Genomic DNA, 22,036 nt, shown 5'->3' with positions numbered 1-22,036 from the left:
ATTATAAATTGTTCAAAGGGTGAGGTTTGGTTAACCGCGGCTCAGAAATTTGCAACTGTGCATCTTCTGACTTGTACACACACACAAAAATCAATATGCTTGTACACAAACAAAATGGGAAAAATTTAATGATGCAGTTGTTCTTTTTACTTGCATCTTTTCTGTGAAGCACTTTCTCAAAACTGAAATGTGATGCAAAGAGGTTTTGGAAGTGATTAAACCATTTTTTAAAAATCATTGTGTGGAGCTGGAGCATCACAGCAGGCCAGGCAGTATCAGAGGAGCAGGAAAGCTGACGTTTCGTGTTGGGACCCTTCTTCAAAAAAATCAGAAAATTTTCTGAAGAAGGGTCCCGACCCGAAACGTCAGTTTTCCTGCTCCTCTGATGCTGCCTGGCCTGCTGTGTTCCTCCAGATCCACACTGCGTTATCTCTGACTCTAGCATCAGCGGCTCTTACTATCTTTTTAAAATCATTTTTGTGCAACTTTTTGGATGTAGTTAATAACTACTCCACACTTGCAAGATCCAAAGCATGAATTTAACAGAATTAAAATTCAACCTGAACCTGAACCATAATCCAAACTTAATTGCATATGGAGTTTGGAAGGAATATTGGAACATAATGGAATATTACAAAAGCATACCAGGTCTGACAGTGTTCTGTTCCTTCATTGATAACGATTGTCTGTCCATCTAGAATACGTTGATTCTCATAGATACAGACTGGACAAAGTGCAGGATCGATGCATTTTTGTGAAGTCTCATCCAGTATAGTTCCTAAATGTTATTGAAACAATAAAAAGGTGAAGAATTTTGCTGCCAATGGCTTGTCAAATCATCCCATTTAAAGGTTTAAAGATGTACCATCAAAGCCAGTACTATTTATCTCATAACTAAACAGATGCTCTTGAGTTCAATATCCTTTTATTTATTTCTGAATTTCAGTTGATTTTTTTTTTAATTCTTTCATGGGATGTAGGCAAGGCCAACACATGTTGCTGTATCCTTGCTCTTGAACTGAATGATTCACTAGGCCACTTCAGAGGGCAGTTAAGAGCCATTTACATTGCTGTGAGTTCTATTTAGGCCAGATCAAGTAAGGACAGCAGATTTCTTTCTTTATAAGGGCATTAATGAACTGTATGAATTTTTAACTATCACTGAAAATAGTTTTAAAGTCACCATTACTGCTACCAGTTTTCATTTCCAGAATAGTTAATGGTTTAAATTTAGATTGGGCTTTGAACCCATGTCACCAGCACATAGATACCAGTCGATTCATATGATCATTTTGCTGCCCTCTTGCCTTAATAAACAGACATATGGAATACCAAGCTTGCTGCTGCAAGGAATCTGAACCAGCTTAGATTTTAAAGATGAAACAAGACCTTCTCATGATTCCACCACATTATTGCAGTGATTGGAAAATGGGAACAAACATGACCTGGTCTACTCTCCGTGCCTAATACTTCAGTCAAAAAAGGCTCTCAATTGTGAGAAAATCTCAAAATTTAATATCGCATCACACCACATCCGAAGATGTTCACAGAATCACTTGTTGTAACAAGGATAGAAATATAGCCCTCGCTACCTCATGAATTTATTGAGTTGCTGACAGAGAACAATTTGAAAGGCTTGGAGGAATTGGGAACCTTTATCCCTATCTACCACTGCCATTTCTCATGACCTTATTACTAGTCATTCTTGTCTAGGGTGAACTACAATCACCAGCAACCTTTCCAACACATTTTATTACCTCATCAGTTATCCCAAGCTGCTCCAAAGTTAATGTTTCAGGCTGAATTGGAATGTCTGTAGCTTCATCATTGCAATCTTAACATCATCACATATTGTCTCAATTTTGAAAAGCATCTAGTCCCAACTCTAAAAAAAACTGCACGTCCCTGTTCTATCTCAACCTGTCTACAGTTGAAACTCTCATATATGCCTAGAATTCCCTCAATATTAACCATTCCAATGCTTTGTTTGCTTCAGAAAGTCCAATTGAGGTTGTGATGAAATCACGCTCCCTGAAATTTATCAGTCAAAATCATTGGTTCCATTTGGATTGAAGTGGTTGTTACACCATGTAGATGGCTCCATTCACAAAAGGTGAGATTTTATTCACAATGAGTGGATACGATCCTGTGTTTGGCTGTGAACTTCCAACTGTTTACTGTTTCCATCTCCAATAACAAGGAAATGCAGCTTGGCACATTCACCAGCCGATGAGTGAAGTCAACCACCTGAACAACCACCAAATCTATATAACGAAACCTAATAAAGAAAAATAGGCACAGGCACAGAATAATTCTTGGAGGGATTTAGTTTTATTACAAGGTAGGAAAAGTTTTTTGAATTGCCTACAATAGCCAGGACACTTAAAACAGCTAGCGTGATTGGTAGTATTTGCCTGATGTGGGTAGTTGACTGTGATAAGTATTGATGTTAAAAGCAGTGGTAATAATATGGCAATATTTGAAACCATTCTGCGATAGTAAAGCTCTGGAATTATGAAATGTTCCACTTATATTTTTTTCTCTGCAAACTAACCTGAAGGACAATATGCATGGCATCCCTCCACACACTTCACAGGGCAGTCTTCCTCTTCAAGTTGGTGTTGGCAAGTCCTTGGACAAGCAGGAGCACACACGTTGTATCTCCACTCGCACACATATTCTGCTTGTCCAGTGTTCAGTTCTTCACAGCTTATTGCTGCAGTGAACAGAAAAGGACCTTTTAGTCAACAGTGTTAGAGAAACTCAACAATGTACCAATATGTATGCTTATTTGCGGTGGTAAAGATGATTGTTATCTTCCATTAGTATTCACAATCAACATAGGTTAAATTTGGCAAATCTCTGTTCCTAAAGCATTTAGAAATCATATTAGAACATCTTGTGGCTTCCTTTTCATGTGGTCTATAAATTCTGTGCACATATCACGGAGGAAGCTCGGCACCAAAAATGTAGACTCAGACAATTGACCTCATTTGTTTTAAAACATTTCTTTTTCCGAGGTGAGTGATTTTGTAAATTAGCAGTCCCAATTTCAGTGGGAGAGATACGACTTAGGCAAAAATACTTAAGACCTTCAAGATGAATTGAGGCTAGCAAAATTTTAGTTGAAATATTTATCACAAGAATAGTCCACTCCATACCTGGATTAATAACTCCTTCAACATGTACATTAATTTGAATAGTCCACTAGTTTCAAATTATGGTATTGCCGCTCTAAATACCTCGTGATCTACTTAACATAACCAGCACGGTTGATGCCATTGGCTTAACTTGAATGGTTGGGTGCAATAACTGCTGAAACTAAAACTGGTGCAAACTCAATCTTTTTTAATATCACTGCTAATAATGCCCATCAAGAACACATTTTCAACTGCTTTCACTCAACTTTACTGGAGTAAATTATTCATCTTTACTTTTATAATCAATCCAGAGCAGACTAACAAATCACATTTTTCAATAATGAACAATCCAAACATAGAATCATAGAGTCGCAGAGTTTTATAACATGGAAAGAGGCACTTCAGCCCATCACGCCAGTCATAAAGTACCTATCTACTCTAGTCCTACTTTCCAGCAACAATACTCTCGAATGCTATGGCGTTTCAAGTGATCACCCAAAAGTGATTGAAAAGTGATGATACCATGTGCCACTACCATCCTTTCAGGCACCCACCACCCTCTGGGTGGAAAAAGAATTCTTCCTTAAATCCCCTCCAAACCTCCTTCCCTATACCTTAAATCTATGCCCCCAGGTTATTGAGCTCTTAGGTAAAAGGAAAAAAGTGTCTTCCTATCTATCCTATCTATGCCCCTTATAATTTTGTACACCCCAGTCAGGTCCCCCTTCAGCCTTCTCTGCTCTCAAGAAAACAACCCCGACCTATTTACTCTCTCTTCAGAGCTGAAACATTCCACCCAGGCAACAACCTGGTGAATCTCCTTTGCATCCTCCATAATGAAATCATATCCTTTCTTTGGTGTGGCAACCAGAACTGCACCACAGTACTCCAGATGTAGCATAATTGATGCCTTATATAGCTCCATTGTAATCTCATTGCTCTCGTATTCAATGCCTTGACAAATAAAGGCAGCTATCCTATATACCTTCTTAACCACTTTATCCACCTGTCCCATTGCCTTCAAAGATGTGTGGACATGCACATCAAGGTCCCTCTGATCTTCTTAGGGTCCTACCATGCATTGTGTACTCCCCTGCCACATTGGTTTCCCTCATATACATCACCTCACACTTTTCAGGATTAAATTTCATTTGCCATTGTTCTGCCCATCGGCCCATCTGTATCGCTCTGCGGTCTAAGGCTTTTCTTCTCAAGGTTAAAAATCACACGACACCAGGTTACAGTCCAACAGGTTGATTTGAAGACAACTGTTGGACTATAACCTGATGTTGTGTCATTTTTGACCTTGTCCACCACAGTCCAACACTGGCACCTCCACATCAAGGCTCTTCTCCTCGCTTTTTACCACACCACCAATTTTGGTGTCATCTGCAAAGGCGTGCACTCTTTCTCCTGCATTCATTTCAAGTTCATTGACTAACCTTCCAGCCCAAATCTAATTGTTATCTGGTTTACTTACGGCACAGATTAGCTGTTCTCCATTGGACAAATACACCGAGGTTTGCACATTCGTGTGCATAGGCTGCTATAGCATTGCAAAGACACAGACACTCTCCAGTGGAATCACAAGAGCAGGTATCATACACACAAATCTCCCAGAAAGGTTCAGGGTCAATCTAAAAAAAAATGACAAGTATTTATCCTTGCCTGACTGCTCTTTGTTCATACTACATGTTTATTGCCTCCTATATGTTGTATATGTACCTGCCTTTAAGAAAGTTTACTGTGTATTGTTTGCATACAATGGTGCAACCCTGCCTGACAGTTAGACTGCTGTTGGATTATAATCTGCGCATGTAGAACTAAACCGGTTTGCTGTAATGTCTGCTTCATAGGTTGAGATATTTTCGATAAACTTTCCCACAGAGTGAATCAATCCCCAATGAGCAATTGACTGTTAGAGCATTCTTATTAACGTGACAATAACAGGACTCCGTTTGAATGAACCTTATGTTTCTTTGGAGCCACAAGCAAGAGGGAAAACTTTAGTTACCATAGATCAAGTGGAACACTTTTTTCAAAATCTGTTTTTGTTTTACCTTCGGATACACAGGAAAGACCTTTTAAACATTTTCTGAAACATGTAATGTATGATTTACAGAGGTTATCTGTTGACCAATGGTCCCCCTGCAGAGTAAGATATACATAGCAAACTGTCAGTCAAGTTCTCAACTGAATCAATTATGAACGCTAAGGCTTTGCTCACACTGTTTCATTTAAGATCAGACACTTCCTACACTTTATACACTCCTTCTGTAGTATCTATATCTTTCAGTTTGTATGATGTGCTCATACATGTTATGGGTGATGTAAGTGATGTGCTGCATTGTAAGCTGTTGCTTGATTCTGTGACATTGGCATGGTTAGGCCACTTTTGTATGAAATTCCCAAAAGTAGTAAAAGGGACAAAGCATTGCAATGAATGACATACACCAAACAGCACCAAATTGCAAATTTCTACATGCTATTGCATTAGGCTTGAAAGCTTCAACATTAAATTGCATTTGTGCATATGAGCTGCAATTCTGCAGACCAGACCTAAGTATTGAGAGTGGTCAGCTTTCACTTTATGTTTGTATGCTACATATAATATGCCATTGTCGCCTAGAGTTTTACTGGCCACATTGGAGGGTCATTAATGATTTTTCAGGCTCTGGGAAGCCCATTAGTACATTGAAATTAGGCATTTATTGCAATTTTGCCTTGATTAAAAAAAACAGGAAAGGTAAACATTACACAGGAAGCTGTTAACGGCATTTCTCCCAGTGGTCTATTCCTTGGAAACAGATTTCACAGATTTCCGTTAATCCAAAGATCAAGGGAGATAGTTTCTTCTTGGCCTTTCCCAAGTTTGTAGCCCCAAGTAATTCAGATATGGTTGGAGATATAATTGTGTGTGCGTGCACAGGTGTGTGTAAACAAGTAACATATTTAACCTTAGATTATCCTCATAATTCATTCTGACCCTTTAACACTTATCTGCTGTACATGTTGGAATGCTGCTTGTCTGATCTACTTTCAATGGGCGTATTTAGCACTGGAAAAGGAAAGAGAGCCTTTGGCTGAAATTGTCATTATGAGGCCTACTACTGACACCTTAATCTGAACGTATAGCATAATAAAACACAGTCACCTCATTTACTCAGGGAAAGCATGGATTGGCAACATATTATAAAGGGGGCATTTTCTGGATGGCAAATTGCAATTTATAGAGTGCCACAGGGGCAGTGTTGAGGCCACACATGTTTACAATAAAAATTAATGATTTGGATGAGAAAAGAGAATATACTGTAGCCAAGTTCATGAATGACACAAAAATAAGTGGGAAGACAAGTGATGAGGATGACAAAAGGAGTCTACAGAGAGACACAGACAGTTTAAGTGTGTGTAAAATACTTGGAAGATGGAAGATAATACGTGAAGATGTGAGTTTGTGAACTTTGGCAGGAAGAAATGAGGAGCTGAATATTACTTAGATAGGGAAAGACTGCAGAATAGAGGGATTTGGGGGTCCTCATCCATGAATAGTAGACACGAAAGAAGGCTAAAATCCAATTCGAGTCCCAAGGCTCTGGGACTGTGTGCTGGCTTTCGGTCTAGGATGCACTGTGCTAAAGTCTGCTATGAAAGGACACAGCTGAGAGCCTCCATGAGATAGCTCTGCATGTCTCCATAAAAAGAAATGAAATCTCTCTCTGATTGCTGAAAACAAGCTATCAGCAAAGTCATTGTTGAAGAAAACTTAAATAAACTCCTTACTGCAGAACTCAGTATCAACCACTTCAATAGCTATAATGTTTCACAGTCTATTCATCTTGGACCAGCCAAAGAACAGTTGATTCTTTCTTACTTTTACTCTTTGGACTTAGCTGTCATCTCTAATTTGTGTGTATGTGTTTCACATTTCATTATCTTTTCTTACCTGCACTACCTAATAAACACCCTGTTTCTTTATCTCAAGAAGGCCTGGTTAAATTGTCTCTTTATAAAATATAAGTACATTTGGGCATTTTGCAGAAACCAACAGAGGGAAGGATGGAATAAAGAAGGGGTGCAATTCACCCCTCCTCGCCAGGAAGTATAACCATTTGGGGTATTCTATCAGAATTGTAATAAACCGGGGATCCTCACCTGGGGACCAGTCAAAACAAGTACATTAAATGTTTTGGGATAAAAAATGTCTCACCAACTGAGCGCATTCACTGAACAGGCCACTTTTTATGACGTCGCATGAATTTTCCACTAATGTTTGCTTCAAGCTGTTTCCACTGCATGGAGAAGGTGTCTGAGAAATTGAATGGAATCATGTAGAATTAGCATGTAACTTGAGAAAAAAGTTTATTCTTTTGTAAAGACAATGTTAACAAACTACCATGCATAGCATAGTGTAGGAAGTTACCTGGTAGGCATCTGCACACAAATGTTTCACTGTCCATGAATTCCCAAAGTCAATGGGCTCAATCTCGAGTTGATTACCACTGCCGACTAAATCATTGTTTGCATTTCCATCAAAGTTACCACACAATCCACAAACTTTACCCTATTTCAGGGGGTGGGCGTGGAGTAGAATTGAAGAAGACAAACTGTAATTAAATTTCTTCAAACAAAACTTTAGCATGAATCATTTCAGTTGAAACATCATAGTCAATAAATATTTCTTCCAACTCTCACATAAAATCCTAGAATCCCCACAGTGTGGAAGCAGGCTATTCAGTCAATTGAGTCCACACTGACCATTCAAAAACCATCCCACCCAGACCCACTTCCCCGTACCCTATTACCCTGCATTTCCCCTGGCTAGCCCACCTAGTCTGCACACCCCTGGACACTTTGGGCAATTTAGCATGGCTAATGCACATGACCTACACATTTTTGGACTGTGAGAGGAAACTGGAGCACCCAAAGGAAACCCACACTGACACGAGGAGAATGTACAAACTCCACACGGTCACCCAAGGGTGGAATTGAACCTAGGTTCCTGACACTGTGAGGCTGCAGTATTAACCACTGAGCCACTGTGCCATCTCAATGGCTGTCTATCGTAGTGCTATGACGATAAAGCACCTTAAAAATTAGATATTTATTGATTGGATTTGCCGTGTGCAAAATAAAATCAAAATGCAAAGGTTGTCCCAATCCTAAAATTATTAGGGAGAAAATGGTTAAAAATATATAATGAATCGTCAAAGGTAGGAAAATAATTTAAACAATTTAACATTTTATTGTTTTTTGCTGGTGGTCTCTTCAGAACCACTGAATTTAATGCACTAAAACTATTAGCTACAGAGCAGTTAAAGAATGAGTTGTACTATTTCAATCTTATATATACCATCTTAACTTTAACATTATTATAACAAATTTGATATGATGTACAGTATAGAAACAGGCCACTTGACCCAACTGGTCTATGCTGCTGTTTATATCGTGCATAAGCTTCCCCACCCTACTTCATCTTACCCATCAAGACATCCTCTTATTCCATTTTGCCCTTGTATTCATCTAAACTTGCCCACAAAATACTTCTATACTAACCATCTCCAAAACTCTCATCCATAGTGTGTTCCACATTGTGACCACTCTCTAAATGTCTGATCAGATTACCTTGTGTTTAAACTTATATTTATGCCTCCTAGTTTTGAACTCCTTCACAATTGGAAACATTTTCTTCCCTATCAAACCTTTTCATGACCTTTAAGGTAGTTTACCTCCTTGCCTTCTATTTTCTGAGGAAACGAGTATTATTTCTGCATCTGCATCCAGAAAAAAGCTATCAGAAATGCCTGACTTTCTTCCATCCAACCTCCTGGCTTTCTGTATGATTGACAGTGGCGTCCTTTTCCTTTCAGCACTTAACTACTTTCCCGTCTGTTATAGGATTGTAATCCCAACTATAAATCCATGGAAGGAAAAATGGAAAGGAGGGAAGAGAAAAGGGAAGGGAGGAAATATGGAAGAATTGAAGAGAAAAAGAAGCAGGAAAGGATGAAGCAAGTGTTGCCCAAAGCCTGTTTTAATTCTGAAAAACAAGGAAGGAAGAGTGAGGGAGACAGTGATGAAGGAAAGGAGTTAGGAAGAAACAAGGAGGAAGTAAATCATTCAAATCCACTCACTTTGTATTGGCCCTGAAGTTGAACAGAGATTCGAGTGCTCTTGTCCCAGAGTATGGTAATCTTTTTGCCCAACATAATTATGTAGTAAAGACCAGATTTGAATATCTGCATGTCTGCTTCATTCTTAATGGGCTTTTTGATAGTCACCTGATATAAGAAGCAAACAAGTTAAAGCTCGATGTGAAAAAAGTGACATCATAAAAAGAAAAGTCATCTTTAATAAATGCTCAGATTATGATTTACTACACAACACTAAAAGTTCCAAGAGGATTGAAACAAAATGGCAAACATTCCAACACGCATTGGCATTGTTTTTATTGATATTGTTATAACATACCTCTTTTCCAAACAGCTCAAGCTCCCCTCCCTCGTAGAAAACAGTGATGTCCTTTGAACAGTCTTCTCCTGGCAAGCCACAGCCAGAGTGCTCTACTATTATACGGAATGTCCCTTCAGTCCTACCACAACTATCCTAAAAAACATATTTAAGACGTGATGGAGGATGCATATAAAACGGTTAAATGTGCAACTAAGTAGATTACTTTTAGTTTTCCACAGGCGTGGAGCAACGTTTAACTCACATGGGAGCAAATTCCCATGTGAGTTAAACCCTGCTCCATACCTGCGACTTGAAACACATTCTGGAATTTGCATCTTAATCAATTGAAACTAACAGTTCCCTGTATCCTGCTTCTGCAATTTCTGGAATGATTAAAGATTCAACAAGAGGCAGCCAGCCAGCTGTTTTAGGTTTGTTCACTCCACTCACACCAGTTGTATGATCGTTTGATCTCTCTGCCCTTCATCTCTCTGCCTATAAACTCTGTGTTTGTGTGCTCTCCTTTCACTGCACCTGACGAAGGGGCTGCGTTCTGAAAGCTTGTGATTTTAAATAAACCTGTTGGACTATAATCTGGTGTTGTGTGATTTTTGACTTTGTATGTGAAAGAGAGAGGATTCCTTATCAGCTGCTCCTCCAATCATACCTTCTGTCTCTGTTATGCTCCTCCAAACTAGGTTGCTTTTCATCTCCATTTGCCACTGATTGGATGACTAGTGACAGCACTAGTGGCAAGTGTAGGAGAGAACCAGCCTGTGATTGGAGAAGCAGCTGGGAAAATAAGTGGCTGTGATGAGTGTGTGATGGGGATTGCCTTGGGCCGAATCTAAGTCTCGGTGAGAGAAGGTACCATAGCCCGAGTCGGGGGCGGGGTGTGCGGTGCCATCTGTGACGGCAGGGGGGCAGGGGTTTGGGATTGAGATGAAGAGGGGGGCCTGCATGGAAGAAATAAAGGAGTGTATGGATGGGAGAAGGTCACAGCAGGTGTGGAATAAAAGAGGTGGTAGGGCAGGGAAGAAGTTGCAAAGTTTGATGGGGGGGTCCAGAATGAGGCTGCGGGGGGACGAAAAAAAAGACTGTAAATGTGAGAACAATTTTAAACCTATGAAGAAAGGAATATTTAGACAAATGGGAGGTAAAAGAATTTTGAAATCTCTGAGGTAATGAAATCCTTCAGGATGAATGTGGAATCTCGTTCTTAAGGCTGCATATGTTCGGGAGCTTTTATATAAGGGAAAATGTTGTAGATGCTATTGTAGACACCAGTGGAGTTCTATGTCAATTGTTAAGTTTAAATATGGAAGTGAGATTAGATGTGCAGAATGCTGCCTGGTTAAAATGTGCATTTTGTGCATTTGAGATAGAAATATATTAGTTATTACCTGACCAGTCTGGTATGTTTAGAATTAGGTTTTTCTTCATACAGAAATGTCTGTCAGTTATTTTACGTTAAAAAAAACTTTAGTTATTAATTTAGTCTGTTGCCTTGTGCTAATTTAAATAGTCTGGTGTCTCACTAATTAATGTTTTCCTTGTGTATTGTGGTTTTAAGTTGTGAGGTGATAATTGCTGAGGATGTTGGTGAATTTTTCTAATTCTGTTTCCATGTCAGTCCACACATCCCATATGTCAAAGCAAATACAGAAGGTAAAGGTACTTTGGACTGTATCACTTAATAAATGAATTAGTGAGAATGAAAAGGGAGACTTGTGATCCAAAATGTAGCTTTCATAAATCAAAAAGTAGCCCTTGAGAAAATCTCAAGAAAAGCTCTGAAAAATAATAATTTCTTGAACTCTGTTGTGGAGGTTTAGTTCCAAAAAGTTTCTTTAGTCAAGCACAGTTTCTAGGAATAGTTGGTAGAGTTAAGTGTATTGTGAGAAATTTGAAATTAAGCAAGTTTTTCTTTAAATAAGGATAATTTAATTAAGAAGTTGCCATAGGATTATAGAATAAAACATATGGAAAGGTTTAGTTCCTGTCAGGGAAAATGATACAAAGTATTAGCTGTAGAATCACTGCAAAATATTGATTGGGTAGTTTGGGTTCAGCGACAAGTCATAGACCTGGAATATTATCTCAGTTTTTCTCACCACAGACGCTTGCTGCCTGATCTTCCAATACTTCCAGCATTTTTTCTTCTTATAGCCAATGGTTTCTTCTATGCATAACATTCCTACACTACTTTGTCATTTGAAAACTTAGATATTTACTTTGCAAAAATAAGGACTCCCAGTAAATTGTATGAAGATGCACTGCCAGTGTGGGGCCTTGCCTGCCAAGAACATGTTTTGGAAAATCCACATTTTTTCATCCATTTTGAAATTATGCAAAAAGCCACAACAGGAAATTCTTACCTGAACCAGGACATATTGACATTTTCCAGGGAATGTATACTTCAGCCCATCAAAAGTGATGTAGTGGGACTCACCCACTCCAATGCAGGTTCCAGCACAGACCTTGTTTGTGCAGTGCCACTTGCGATTGAGGCATTTACTTCAAAAACAAACAGCAACAACAATTAGCTCCTACTTTTACTAAATATTATCAGCCATTCAGTCCAAAATAAACAGTTTGAGCTTGATTTTGAGGCTGGAACAAAAGCTCGCTGAGTATATACCTTCCCATCTCCCAATAGGCATCATTGACATCAGCTGATATGTCCCACCATTGTTTCAAGTTGCATCCAGTAAGTCTTGAATTCCCCAACAGGATTAGATCCAATTACCTTCTCTAATGCTGCAAGAAGGCTTGCCTAACAACAGTAGACCCCCATACATTGACTTAGATTTAATTTGCACATGCAATTCTCAATTGAACCATGTGTACCCCTTTAAGAAAATAATGACTTAACATCTAAAATGTATGTGGTTGTAACATTCCAGCCTGAGCCAGAAGTAGTTATTTGCCTTCAGTATCAGCACGAGCCACAACATCCAATGTAAAATGTCTGATTCCTACCAGGTCTGAATTTAAGTAATTAAAGCTCAAAAGTTTCTGTTGATACATTTATTCTTATACCATGAGAAATTGCTTCTGCTTAGACCTCCACTTGCTTTCTGCAAACCCAACTCTGTGTATGAAATCTAAGTCCTGCTTTCTTGTCAGTGGGGATTTGTAATGTGCAAGACCTTGAAAATCACAGAATCAGTAAAAAATGATGGTCGAGCCTATAATATCCCTCTGTTTGTGCAAACAGAGACCAAGAACTGATCTCTCAGACTCTTGATCTTTTTTCGATGCCAAACACTGTGTAAGCCCAGGAATTTATTTTCAGTTCTTGGCTCTCACTGTGTTTAATGGAAGAGAGTGAACAGGAGACTTTTTCCAAATTATGTTAATTACATTGCTATGGTAAGTTAATGTGCCGTGTGAATAGAAAAAGATTCCACTCTACCACTCTGCTCTTTGGAAATGAGCTGCAATAAACCAAGTTTTACATCCACTTTGTGTCAGATGTCATGACATCAGTATCATTTTACCTTAGTGCTTGTGCATAGGCTCTCCTGCTCTGTATGTTCCTTTCCAGTACACTAAGACTCACCTGACACTGATAGCTCAAACTCACTCTGCATGTGATTCCCTGAAATGGTTCTAATTGCTTTCAAATGATAGAAAGAAGATCATAGAATGTTTATTGCACAGAAAGAGGCTACTTGACTCCTTTGTATCTGCTGTGGCTGAAAACGGGACACGTAGCTAAATCCCTTAGACAGGGATGAGAGGAATTTTCCAAAGTACTTTTTAGCATTTATTGGCTGAGAGATTTATTCCACCTTTCCCAGGAGATTACAGGGCTGTGGAGAATAATGGAGGATGAAATGTTCAGACATGAAAGTGCAATGGTCTCAATGGACCAGGTGGGTTTCTCTAGTCCAACAATTTTGTATCAGATCTAAATCTGATAACAGCGTGTAGTCGTGTTAGTCAGTGCAATAGTTGATTAAACATTTTCAGGGTGCTGAGAGGTTTTGGCTACTTGTACTGCGTCAATAGTGGTACTGGTAAGTCAACAGAAGCTCAAGCAGAAACTATCCTGTAATATTATCACCTAAAGTCTATATTGGCTCAATTCCCCCTCAAAGCAACTTAGTCAGTAGCACAAAGGTCCCGAAGTTGGGGTGGTACTGGGGGCGTGAAGTTCAGCCTTCAAAAAAAATCATTACCATAAAGTTCACTGTTTTGTAGGTAGAAAATGAGAGCCCACCATCTGCAGGAAAATCTAAATCTAGCAGAAATCAAATCTTTGGAGAGTGATAGGAACCTGGTGAACAGAAAAGCCAATCTTGTCTCTCCAAGCATTGGGAAGGGCTCCTGCACCTCTTGGCCCCAGTTTTCAAATGGCATATACAATTCAATAAAGGGGGAGGTAAGCGAGGAGAATATTGGTAAAAAGAATGAAAGTAGAATAGTGAGGAATGAAGTGATGTGGAAGTGTAGACAGTTTTTTTTTTAGTGCAGATTAACTAGATATTAAAAGCATTATTTCAAAGAGATAACACCATCAAAAAGGCTAGTGAACCTGGGAAAAGGTATAGAATGTGAAAATCTAAATGTAACGTAGAATTAGTAAATAAAACCTTCATGGGAACAGCTGGAATTCACTATTATGGTAATGACGAGAGGATATGATACATAATCATTAAATACGACCTGAAACAAGGAAAAATAAAGGGGAAACTTAAAAATAACCTCCGTTTTAATTAGAGCAGATGAGGTTATTAATCAATTTGATTGAAGTGTTAAAATTATAAAATGATGGGGCAGAGCACACGGGTTTGGTCCAGTAGATAAGAGGCTCAACAAAAAGTGACTCAGACATTAGGAGTTAGCATAAAGATTCAGGACAGAACAAGGGAGAATGATGTTTACACACGGATTAAGGAGGCAGTGGAATGCATGATTGGGGTTAATGTTTAAATTAAAGATGATGAGTTCAATTTGAAATTTGTGGTGGTGAGTATATTTTGAATGGGTCAACATCGGACCGAAAAATCATCATTTAAGAATAAATTGTGGTTAATAGAAATAAGGATTAGGGAAAATGGGAACAGGATGAGTACATTGGATTAGTTTCTGTGATGGATAAACACCAGCATGGACTTGATCGGCAGAATGATCTATCTCTTTATGTTGAAAGTTCTACATAATTTCATTGTGACAAAAGTTTCAGATACAAGTTGGGACTTGCTTATAGTTATCGTTAGTTATAGTTGTATGACTAGATTAGATGAGGTAATAGTCATAGAGTTACAAGTTATGAGGGAAACATTGTGGCACCCAAATTTGTGGCAATTATATTTAATATAGAAAGTAAATCCAGAACAGACTTTGCCATAGTCTTCTACGATAGTAAAGTCCCTTGCATGTTAACAGCAGTGTTCACCTTACCATGTATCTCTCACTTTGGTGACGTGGTTTTGATAAAGTTTCAATGAGTCCTTTGGTGCACAGGATCCTTCTATCCAATATCCAGGAGTGTTTTAATTGAGAATTTGAGCTCAATGTTCACCTCATGCAGATATTCCACCAGCCAGTCTAATGTTCATGCTCATACTGAACAATCAAAATATACTGGGAAGAAATGAACATGTGCTCTCGGTCTGGGAAAGCAGAAAGACTGTACCATTTGCACCACATTTGTGTGTTAGCATGATGAGTCTAACCATCCATAGAAAATAGCTACAGGGCAATTTTCTATATTGCACATCTTGCTGGGAATCTCATCCACAGGGAACATCGTTTAAGAGTCTGGCAAAAATCATTGCTATTTCCCATCTGTAAGCACAATAAATTACAGGAAATACATTTCCCAGGAGTGGTTTTATGAAGGCTGCTGAATAGATATTTTCTTTTCCTGGCAAAGAAATCAAGACTTCAAATGAGGTACTTTTCCAATGCTTTGTTTCTTATCATTTTTAAATCTCTCATGGGCTTCATATTGGAAGTAAGCTAACAAATCATCCCCTCATATTCACTATTTTGGAGAGAATCACTCGTTCTGAGTTAATTTTCTTCCTGTCAACTAAAAAGGACAAATGTGAAATCATGAGCAGATTTTCATATTTTACAAAATCTTATATTAAAAAGAATTTCCTTTGGAATTGACTTAGATAATGACATATTTAATTCCAAGTGTGTAATGCTCTGCGCCTGCATGTTCACAGATTTATATTGTCATATAAGGTAATGGCATTGAAGGGCTTAATGTTGAAGACCACATTTAGCTCCATCCAGCCTGAACATGCCATAAGGACTTGCGCGGGGAAAGCCTTTGGATCTCGACCTGTTATCCTGTGTATCCCAATAGACTTAGCAACAATGTTTAACTTATTAATGTAACTTATACAGATTACCATCACGCAATAGACCATCTCTTGTTTAAGGTAAGAGCTACTACTCATTAAAGACTCAGTGGTTTTCACTGGCCATTACCACAGGCAAGGAAAAAATGATGCTGGCAGAAAAGTACATCAGTTATAAGATTGCAGCACACATAACACACATAGATTAATATCATATGTTGTATCATTTAAGGTCTGTATTAAAATAGCAAAGGCAAATTTGAAAACAAGCCTATCAAATATTCACACTGTGACAACAGTAGAAAGTGATTTTCAAATCCACTAGATATAGGGCAGTGTCATTTAATAGCCATAGCTAACTGCTAAGCAGTGAGGTCAAAGCAGCCAACGACTGTTCTCAGTCAATTTGAAGCATGTACATAGAGACCAATATTTACAGTGCAAATTAAACCAAAGAAAGGAATTTGTATCTGGTCAGAGATGCAGAAAGAATCTTTTGTTTATTAAACAGATGGCACGTAGAGACAGGAACTAATGAAGCTGACAGCTCCCTGCAAGGACGTAACTTTTTAGGAGAAGTTCAGCCAATATACATATAAATCTTGGTTTTGTTCAGATGTTTGCGCATCAACTATGCTTTGATTTTTAGTTATCTTGAGGCCATCTGATCATCTTATGAAAATTGGATACTGCCTAACAACCACCTTCAGTTTGTACGTGGCATTTATGCCAAATAAAGTTCAGTACAACTGTATTCTTCCTTAAATATTGAAATTCAATAAACAATACACTGAAAATATCAATATTTTGAAATGTCACAAAACAGTTTCACAGATTTAGTGGGAAGATAATGGCATGTCTTTTCCTTTGTTATTTTGTGCTTGCTCTCTGTGATATATAATGGGGTCTTCTCCTCTTGCTGGTGGTGTGTTTGGAGATGGGAATGGCATTTAATTAGATGGAGTGGTGTTTTGACTGAACTCTTGCTGCCTTCCCGTCCCCATCAGGATTAAGGTCAAGGCGAGAATGCTCATCACTGACCTTCCTATCCCTCTGCCAAAGGAAGCCCTTAAGTGACCACCTTCTTTGCTGTTATCAATCCAAGAGTAGGTCGGTGTGTAGCAACGTTGCATGAAAGCAAGTACAAGACATGCAGGCCACTTGTCACACTGGAGCAGGACAAAGGGGCATCTTGATCAAATGCAATCACTGCCTGATCAAAGGGCTGGACCTCAGGAAGAAGGGTCCGATAAGACCCATTCCCCATGAACCCCACCCCACAAACTCCCATATTACTTCTCCTTGGCCCAGGCCTTCCACAATCCTGGGAATCCAGGAGGCGCTGTTCTAACAGCAGCCAAAGCCTCCCAGTGCAAAAGCTGTCAACCTCTGATTGGATGGCAGCTCTCATCAGGGCTTTCCAGGCCTGGGGTCATGATTCTGTAGGAATATCTACTGGTGTCTGCTCCACTGCCTAATTGGTGCGTGGTCAGACAAGCCTTCCCAAAAAAAGAGACATCACAAATGTCTTGCCAGCTCTGCAGCTGACCCCTGACAACACAGCAAGGTTCTGTCCATGGTTTCTGATCATTGATAATGCACTTTTTCCTACTGGAAAAATAATTTGTTGTCCCCTGGTTTCAAATACAGCTCAACTTAAAAGCCTCACATCTTCAACTGTATGCTCCTGAAGTAGAGTCTTATAAGGCTTTGGGGCAGCACGGTGACTCAGTGGTTAGCACTACTGCCTCACAATACCAGGGACCCGGGTTCGATTCCACCCTCAGGTGACTGTCTGTGTGGAGTTTGCACGTTCTCCCCATGTCTGCATGGGTATCCTCCGGGTGCTCCAGTTTCCTCCCGCAGTCCAAAGATGTGCAGGTAAAGTGGATTGGCCATGCTAAATTGCCCAGAGTGTCCAAGGGTCTGTAGGTTAGCTGTGGGAAATGCAGGGTTGCAGGGATGTGATATTGGGGTGGGTCTGGGTGGGATATTCTTCTGAGGGTCAATGTGGACTCAATGGCCAAATGGCCTGCTTCCACACTGTAGAGATTTTATGTTCTGGGAGTAAGTCCTCAATTTTAACTCTCTCTTCCTGCTGAGTATGAGGTAGAAGAACAACTAAGCAAAGGTAAAGGCAAACTTGAGAGCCTCCTGCTGTATGTGACTTCGCTCCTTGCTGCATAAACTGGATGGCAGAAGTAATATTGTGACACGTGCCTGCTTAAGATCCTTACCTGATGTAACTAGATAATGGAGAGTCAAGCGAGCATTGCTCATAATTGTTCATAAAGCAGTGAGCAGCCGACAATTTAATGTCCTATGTGTTGTATATGGGTGAAGTCTCACACCAGGTGTGCTAATTCTAACAAAAATATGCCCACTAGATATTTGCATTCAACATTTTTCTGATTCTAAATTTACAATGAATCCCCTCTAGCTCAAACATGTGTGCATTAATTTTAGTAAGAAAATAGCATTACCAGGTATTGCAGTCCTGCTTGATAGACTCTCCAGGGACATATTCCTTGCCGTTGTGTAGACATGGACACATTTCTGGTGAAATACATGTGTTCGCTTCTTGTACCTGAAGCATAGATGATATGTAAACTATACAGTAAGAGGCAAATACAGGGCACTGTTTCGTTGCACATTCAGACTTCTCACCTGTCCATGAGGACACATGCAACCTGATGTGCATTTTGAGCTCACACAATCCAAGTCGTAGTTTTGACATGTCTTTAGACACTCAGTGCCTTGGGCTGTAGGGTCATCTTCTGGGCAAGAAAATTTAGTCATTGGTGGGTCACAGCTTGTCTCTCGTTTAGCTGGAAGAATAGAGTTTGGAATTCAGTATCAATTGGCTGCATTTAAAATTCAAAGCTGAGATAATAGATTTACGAACGTAAGTTGGACACAATTTATGCTATGTGCATCTTTATTGACTGAAAACCATAATTGATGATTACTTAGATGATTTCAAAACGTATGTTTTGAAGGAATATTACTTAGGAGTGAGGACACAATGAGTTCACTAACACTTTGGTATTTCTGCTCAGAAACCTTGGTGTGAAGATACCGAGTAGTTCACAGAAAACATCTTAGAATTGACAGTAAGTTCAAAAGAATTATTATTCATTCATTAGGGTGTGGTTATTTCTGACGACTCCAGCAAATATTACCCGTACCAAATAATTCTTTTAATTTAATGTTAAGGTTTCTAAACAGTGATGATCAGGGATCAAATATTCATTACCCAGAGTTTGGTATAATCTGCTCGCACAGACAAAAGCACCAGCTATTGATTCTACGTGCTCTGATTTGACAGAACCACTGTTCAAGGCATATCTAATAGGCAGGATATTGGCAATGCAGTCACACATTTTACAGTGAGTTGTGTTACTCATAACGTTCAGGAGAAAAATGAGGACTGAAATCTGTGTTCAACTGCTTTCAAAAGACACGCTATTGCCTCGTCTTCTGGGTGGACTTTATTAGGATCAGAGAAGAGGATTTCAGTGATGAACAATACCATAACTGTTCATGAGTTGGTGACATTGGGAGAAAGCTAGAATATGGTACTAAGATAGAGGATCAGCCATGCTCATATTGAAAGGCGGAGCAGGCTCGATGGGCCAAATGGCCTACTCCTGCTCCTGGTTTCTATGTTTCTATGCCTCTATTTCCCTTACCTGAATAGGCAGCTCTACAATATCTGAGGGTACTAATGTTCAAAAACCAGCAAATGTCTGGCTCACAAATGGAATCTGAAGTTGTAACCAATCAATGAACCCTGCATATTTTCCCACGTATTCTGTTGGTGCCAATTCCATTGCAAGTCAAAGTGTTGTTTGGAAGCTTTCCAATGTATTATGCTACTAGCCTGCACACTGTCATCAAAATAATACCTGCACACATTTGGATGATCCTAGGCCTGTCAAAGCTCTTTGGGCTTACTGTGAACAGAGTCTACATGATGGAGCATGCATACCTCGTGTTGTGCAGCTGAAATGACCCTTGAAAGCATTTCTCAGTAGTTTATTTTGGAGACTATTAAACACACCAATGGGTTTCCAAGCATGCCAGACAACCGATTGATAAAAGAAAACCTTGGAAAACCTTGCGGAGTTAAAACGTCCATGGCAATTGGGGAAGGCGGCTTTTGGGTTGCAAAACAAAGATTGTCTTTGGAGCCATCCACTACCACTTTAACCCTCCTCGCACCATCCACCCACCTACCTACCCACAACAATCCAATAAATATTCAGTTTGTATTTCAGACTCTCACCTCTGCCACCCTCTTCTGTCTCCAAGAAAATACTTGGTGGATAATGATGGACCAAACCATTTGCACTGCAATGCATCACACCATTTTCACAGTAACTGCAAAACAATAAACAAACAGGTTGTTTGAAATTTGGAAATTTACCAAAAGCCAGCTTGGGTGTGCCTTCAACTGAGTTGGCCATCTTGAAAGAAAATACTAGAAAGAGGCAGAACCTCACAGTTTAAACAATGAACTTAATTGCCTGTATTTTAATACACAACCAAATCCTTATTCACTTGAGCTGGTTCCATCTACAAATGGAGTAATCTTACTTGCACTTAACAATAAACTCCAAACACTGAACAGCTGTAAGTTTTTAATTTAAATAAGCAAATGCAGTAGCATTTGTGTGTAATCTGATTCACTGGTTATGTCAGATTGGATTGAATTGGATTGACTTTGTGTTGGAAGATTCCCATTAGAAGAGTAAGCTTGAAAATGCTACTCAGGAAGTTACCACTGTACTGGAGTTTCCGGTGTAGTTTCATAACAGGCAGGATTGATTTAAAATAGTGAGAATGTTCTGAAGGTGGAAGATTAGGACAGTTTAGGGGCCTCAGCATAGTGAAGATATAGTAGAAGGCAATGTGGGAGCATTTGGATATATATAAACATATATACTGTACATTTACAGTGTAGATATACATAGGGCCAGAAAAGTCTTTGTGCTGCATCAGGCTATACCAAACACTAATATTTCTCAATATTCCACTCCCTTAGATATCTATCCAATTCTTGTTTACATTTTCCACACCTTTGGTTCCACTGCCTCCCTGCACAGTACACTGAGAACAAATGTGTACGATTTACATTTGTATGCATATACATTAAAGTTCTAGGGTTTACTTTCCAAAGTAGTGGTGTGTGGATGTTGGTTACTTTTGCAAAGTTATTTTTTTTAAATAAACTAAATCAGACAGTCCTCCAGACTGACCTCACCCTATATGTACCAGAGAACAGGTGATTGCAAATGCCTGGTGTGATAATAGAAAATTGTTTTTACTAGGGGTGGTTTACAACAAGTGGAATAATTATTTAAGGTTATTAGCTTGTTTTAGATTCAGGATAATCAAGGATTGGTTTTAGCTTTGGAAACCGAGAGTGACTTTTTTTTAGGGCAATTTCAAGGAGCCTTGACTGGAATCAATTGTAGATATTGTCCTTGTCCTAAAAAAAAGGGACTTTTCAGAGAAGTTAAGGGAATGACTTATCTCATTAGCATGGGTTAATTTGTACAAGTTTAAGGTCAAAAGTGTTTGGTTAGAATCTACAGGTTATTAGCAGCTGAGAAAATCTAAGCTGTCAGCTTTGAAAGTATTTGTGTAAAAATTTACAGGACAGAAATTGAGAAGAATCAGTTAAGTCACACCTAAAGATTTGATATGAATATATAATTTGTTTAGATCTGAATCACTTTAAAATGCTGATATTGAGAAATAGATTGAAAGTTCCCTTTGGTGAGTGTTTTAAGATTTTTCTACATTGTCTATCAAAATGATTTTTTTTGGCTTTTGTTTTTATTGTTAAAGAAACTCTTCAGCCTTATGTGACTATGTTTCAGTGAATGACCGCCATGTTATCTCAAACAAAAACAGATCTATCAAGCCAGGTTTTATTCTGACTTAACCAATATTAACATCAACTAGGATTATAACACCTGACTTGTTCATAGTCATCAACCTGCACATCTGGCCTCTTCTGTCTCAGCCCAAGTTCTCTTCTAGAGTTTAAAACAGTTTTGGACATGTTGTAAGGGGCAGTTTATCCATTCCCTTCAAAATATTACATACTGT

General features: G+C 39.0%; 1 protein-coding gene across 1 annotated transcript in view; it reads right to left on the bottom strand.

Annotated features, from left to right (window-relative positions):
• Positions 1–22,036, bottom strand: part of vwf (von Willebrand factor) — a 103,685-nt gene that overhangs the window by 49,629 nt on the left and 32,020 nt on the right. Inside the window, exons 17-27 of the mRNA XM_048610454.1 lie at positions 20,205–20,299; positions 18,584–18,744; positions 18,400–18,503; positions 11,969–12,107; positions 9,609–9,743; positions 9,272–9,418; positions 7,561–7,701; positions 7,348–7,446; positions 4,621–4,777; positions 2,555–2,716; positions 646–778 (exon numbers count right to left, since the gene is read on the bottom strand). Of these exons, the coding sequence (XP_048466411.1) occupies positions 646–778; positions 2,555–2,716; positions 4,621–4,777; positions 7,348–7,446; positions 7,561–7,701; positions 9,272–9,418; positions 9,609–9,743; positions 11,969–12,107; positions 18,400–18,503; positions 18,584–18,744; positions 20,205–20,299 (1,473 nt within the window). The remainder of the gene's footprint in view (positions 1–645; positions 779–2,554; positions 2,717–4,620; positions 4,778–7,347; positions 7,447–7,560; positions 7,702–9,271; positions 9,419–9,608; positions 9,744–11,968; positions 12,108–18,399; positions 18,504–18,583; positions 18,745–20,204; positions 20,300–22,036) is intronic.

This window comes from Rhincodon typus, chromosome 22, assembly GCF_021869965.1.
Source record: "Rhincodon typus isolate 14 chromosome 22, sRhiTyp1.1, whole genome shotgun sequence".
Lineage (NCBI taxonomy): Eukaryota > Metazoa > Chordata > Chondrichthyes > Orectolobiformes > Rhincodontidae > Rhincodon > Rhincodon typus.
Note: the sequence above shows the minus strand (reverse complement) of the source record. Positions and strands in the feature narration are given on the sequence as shown.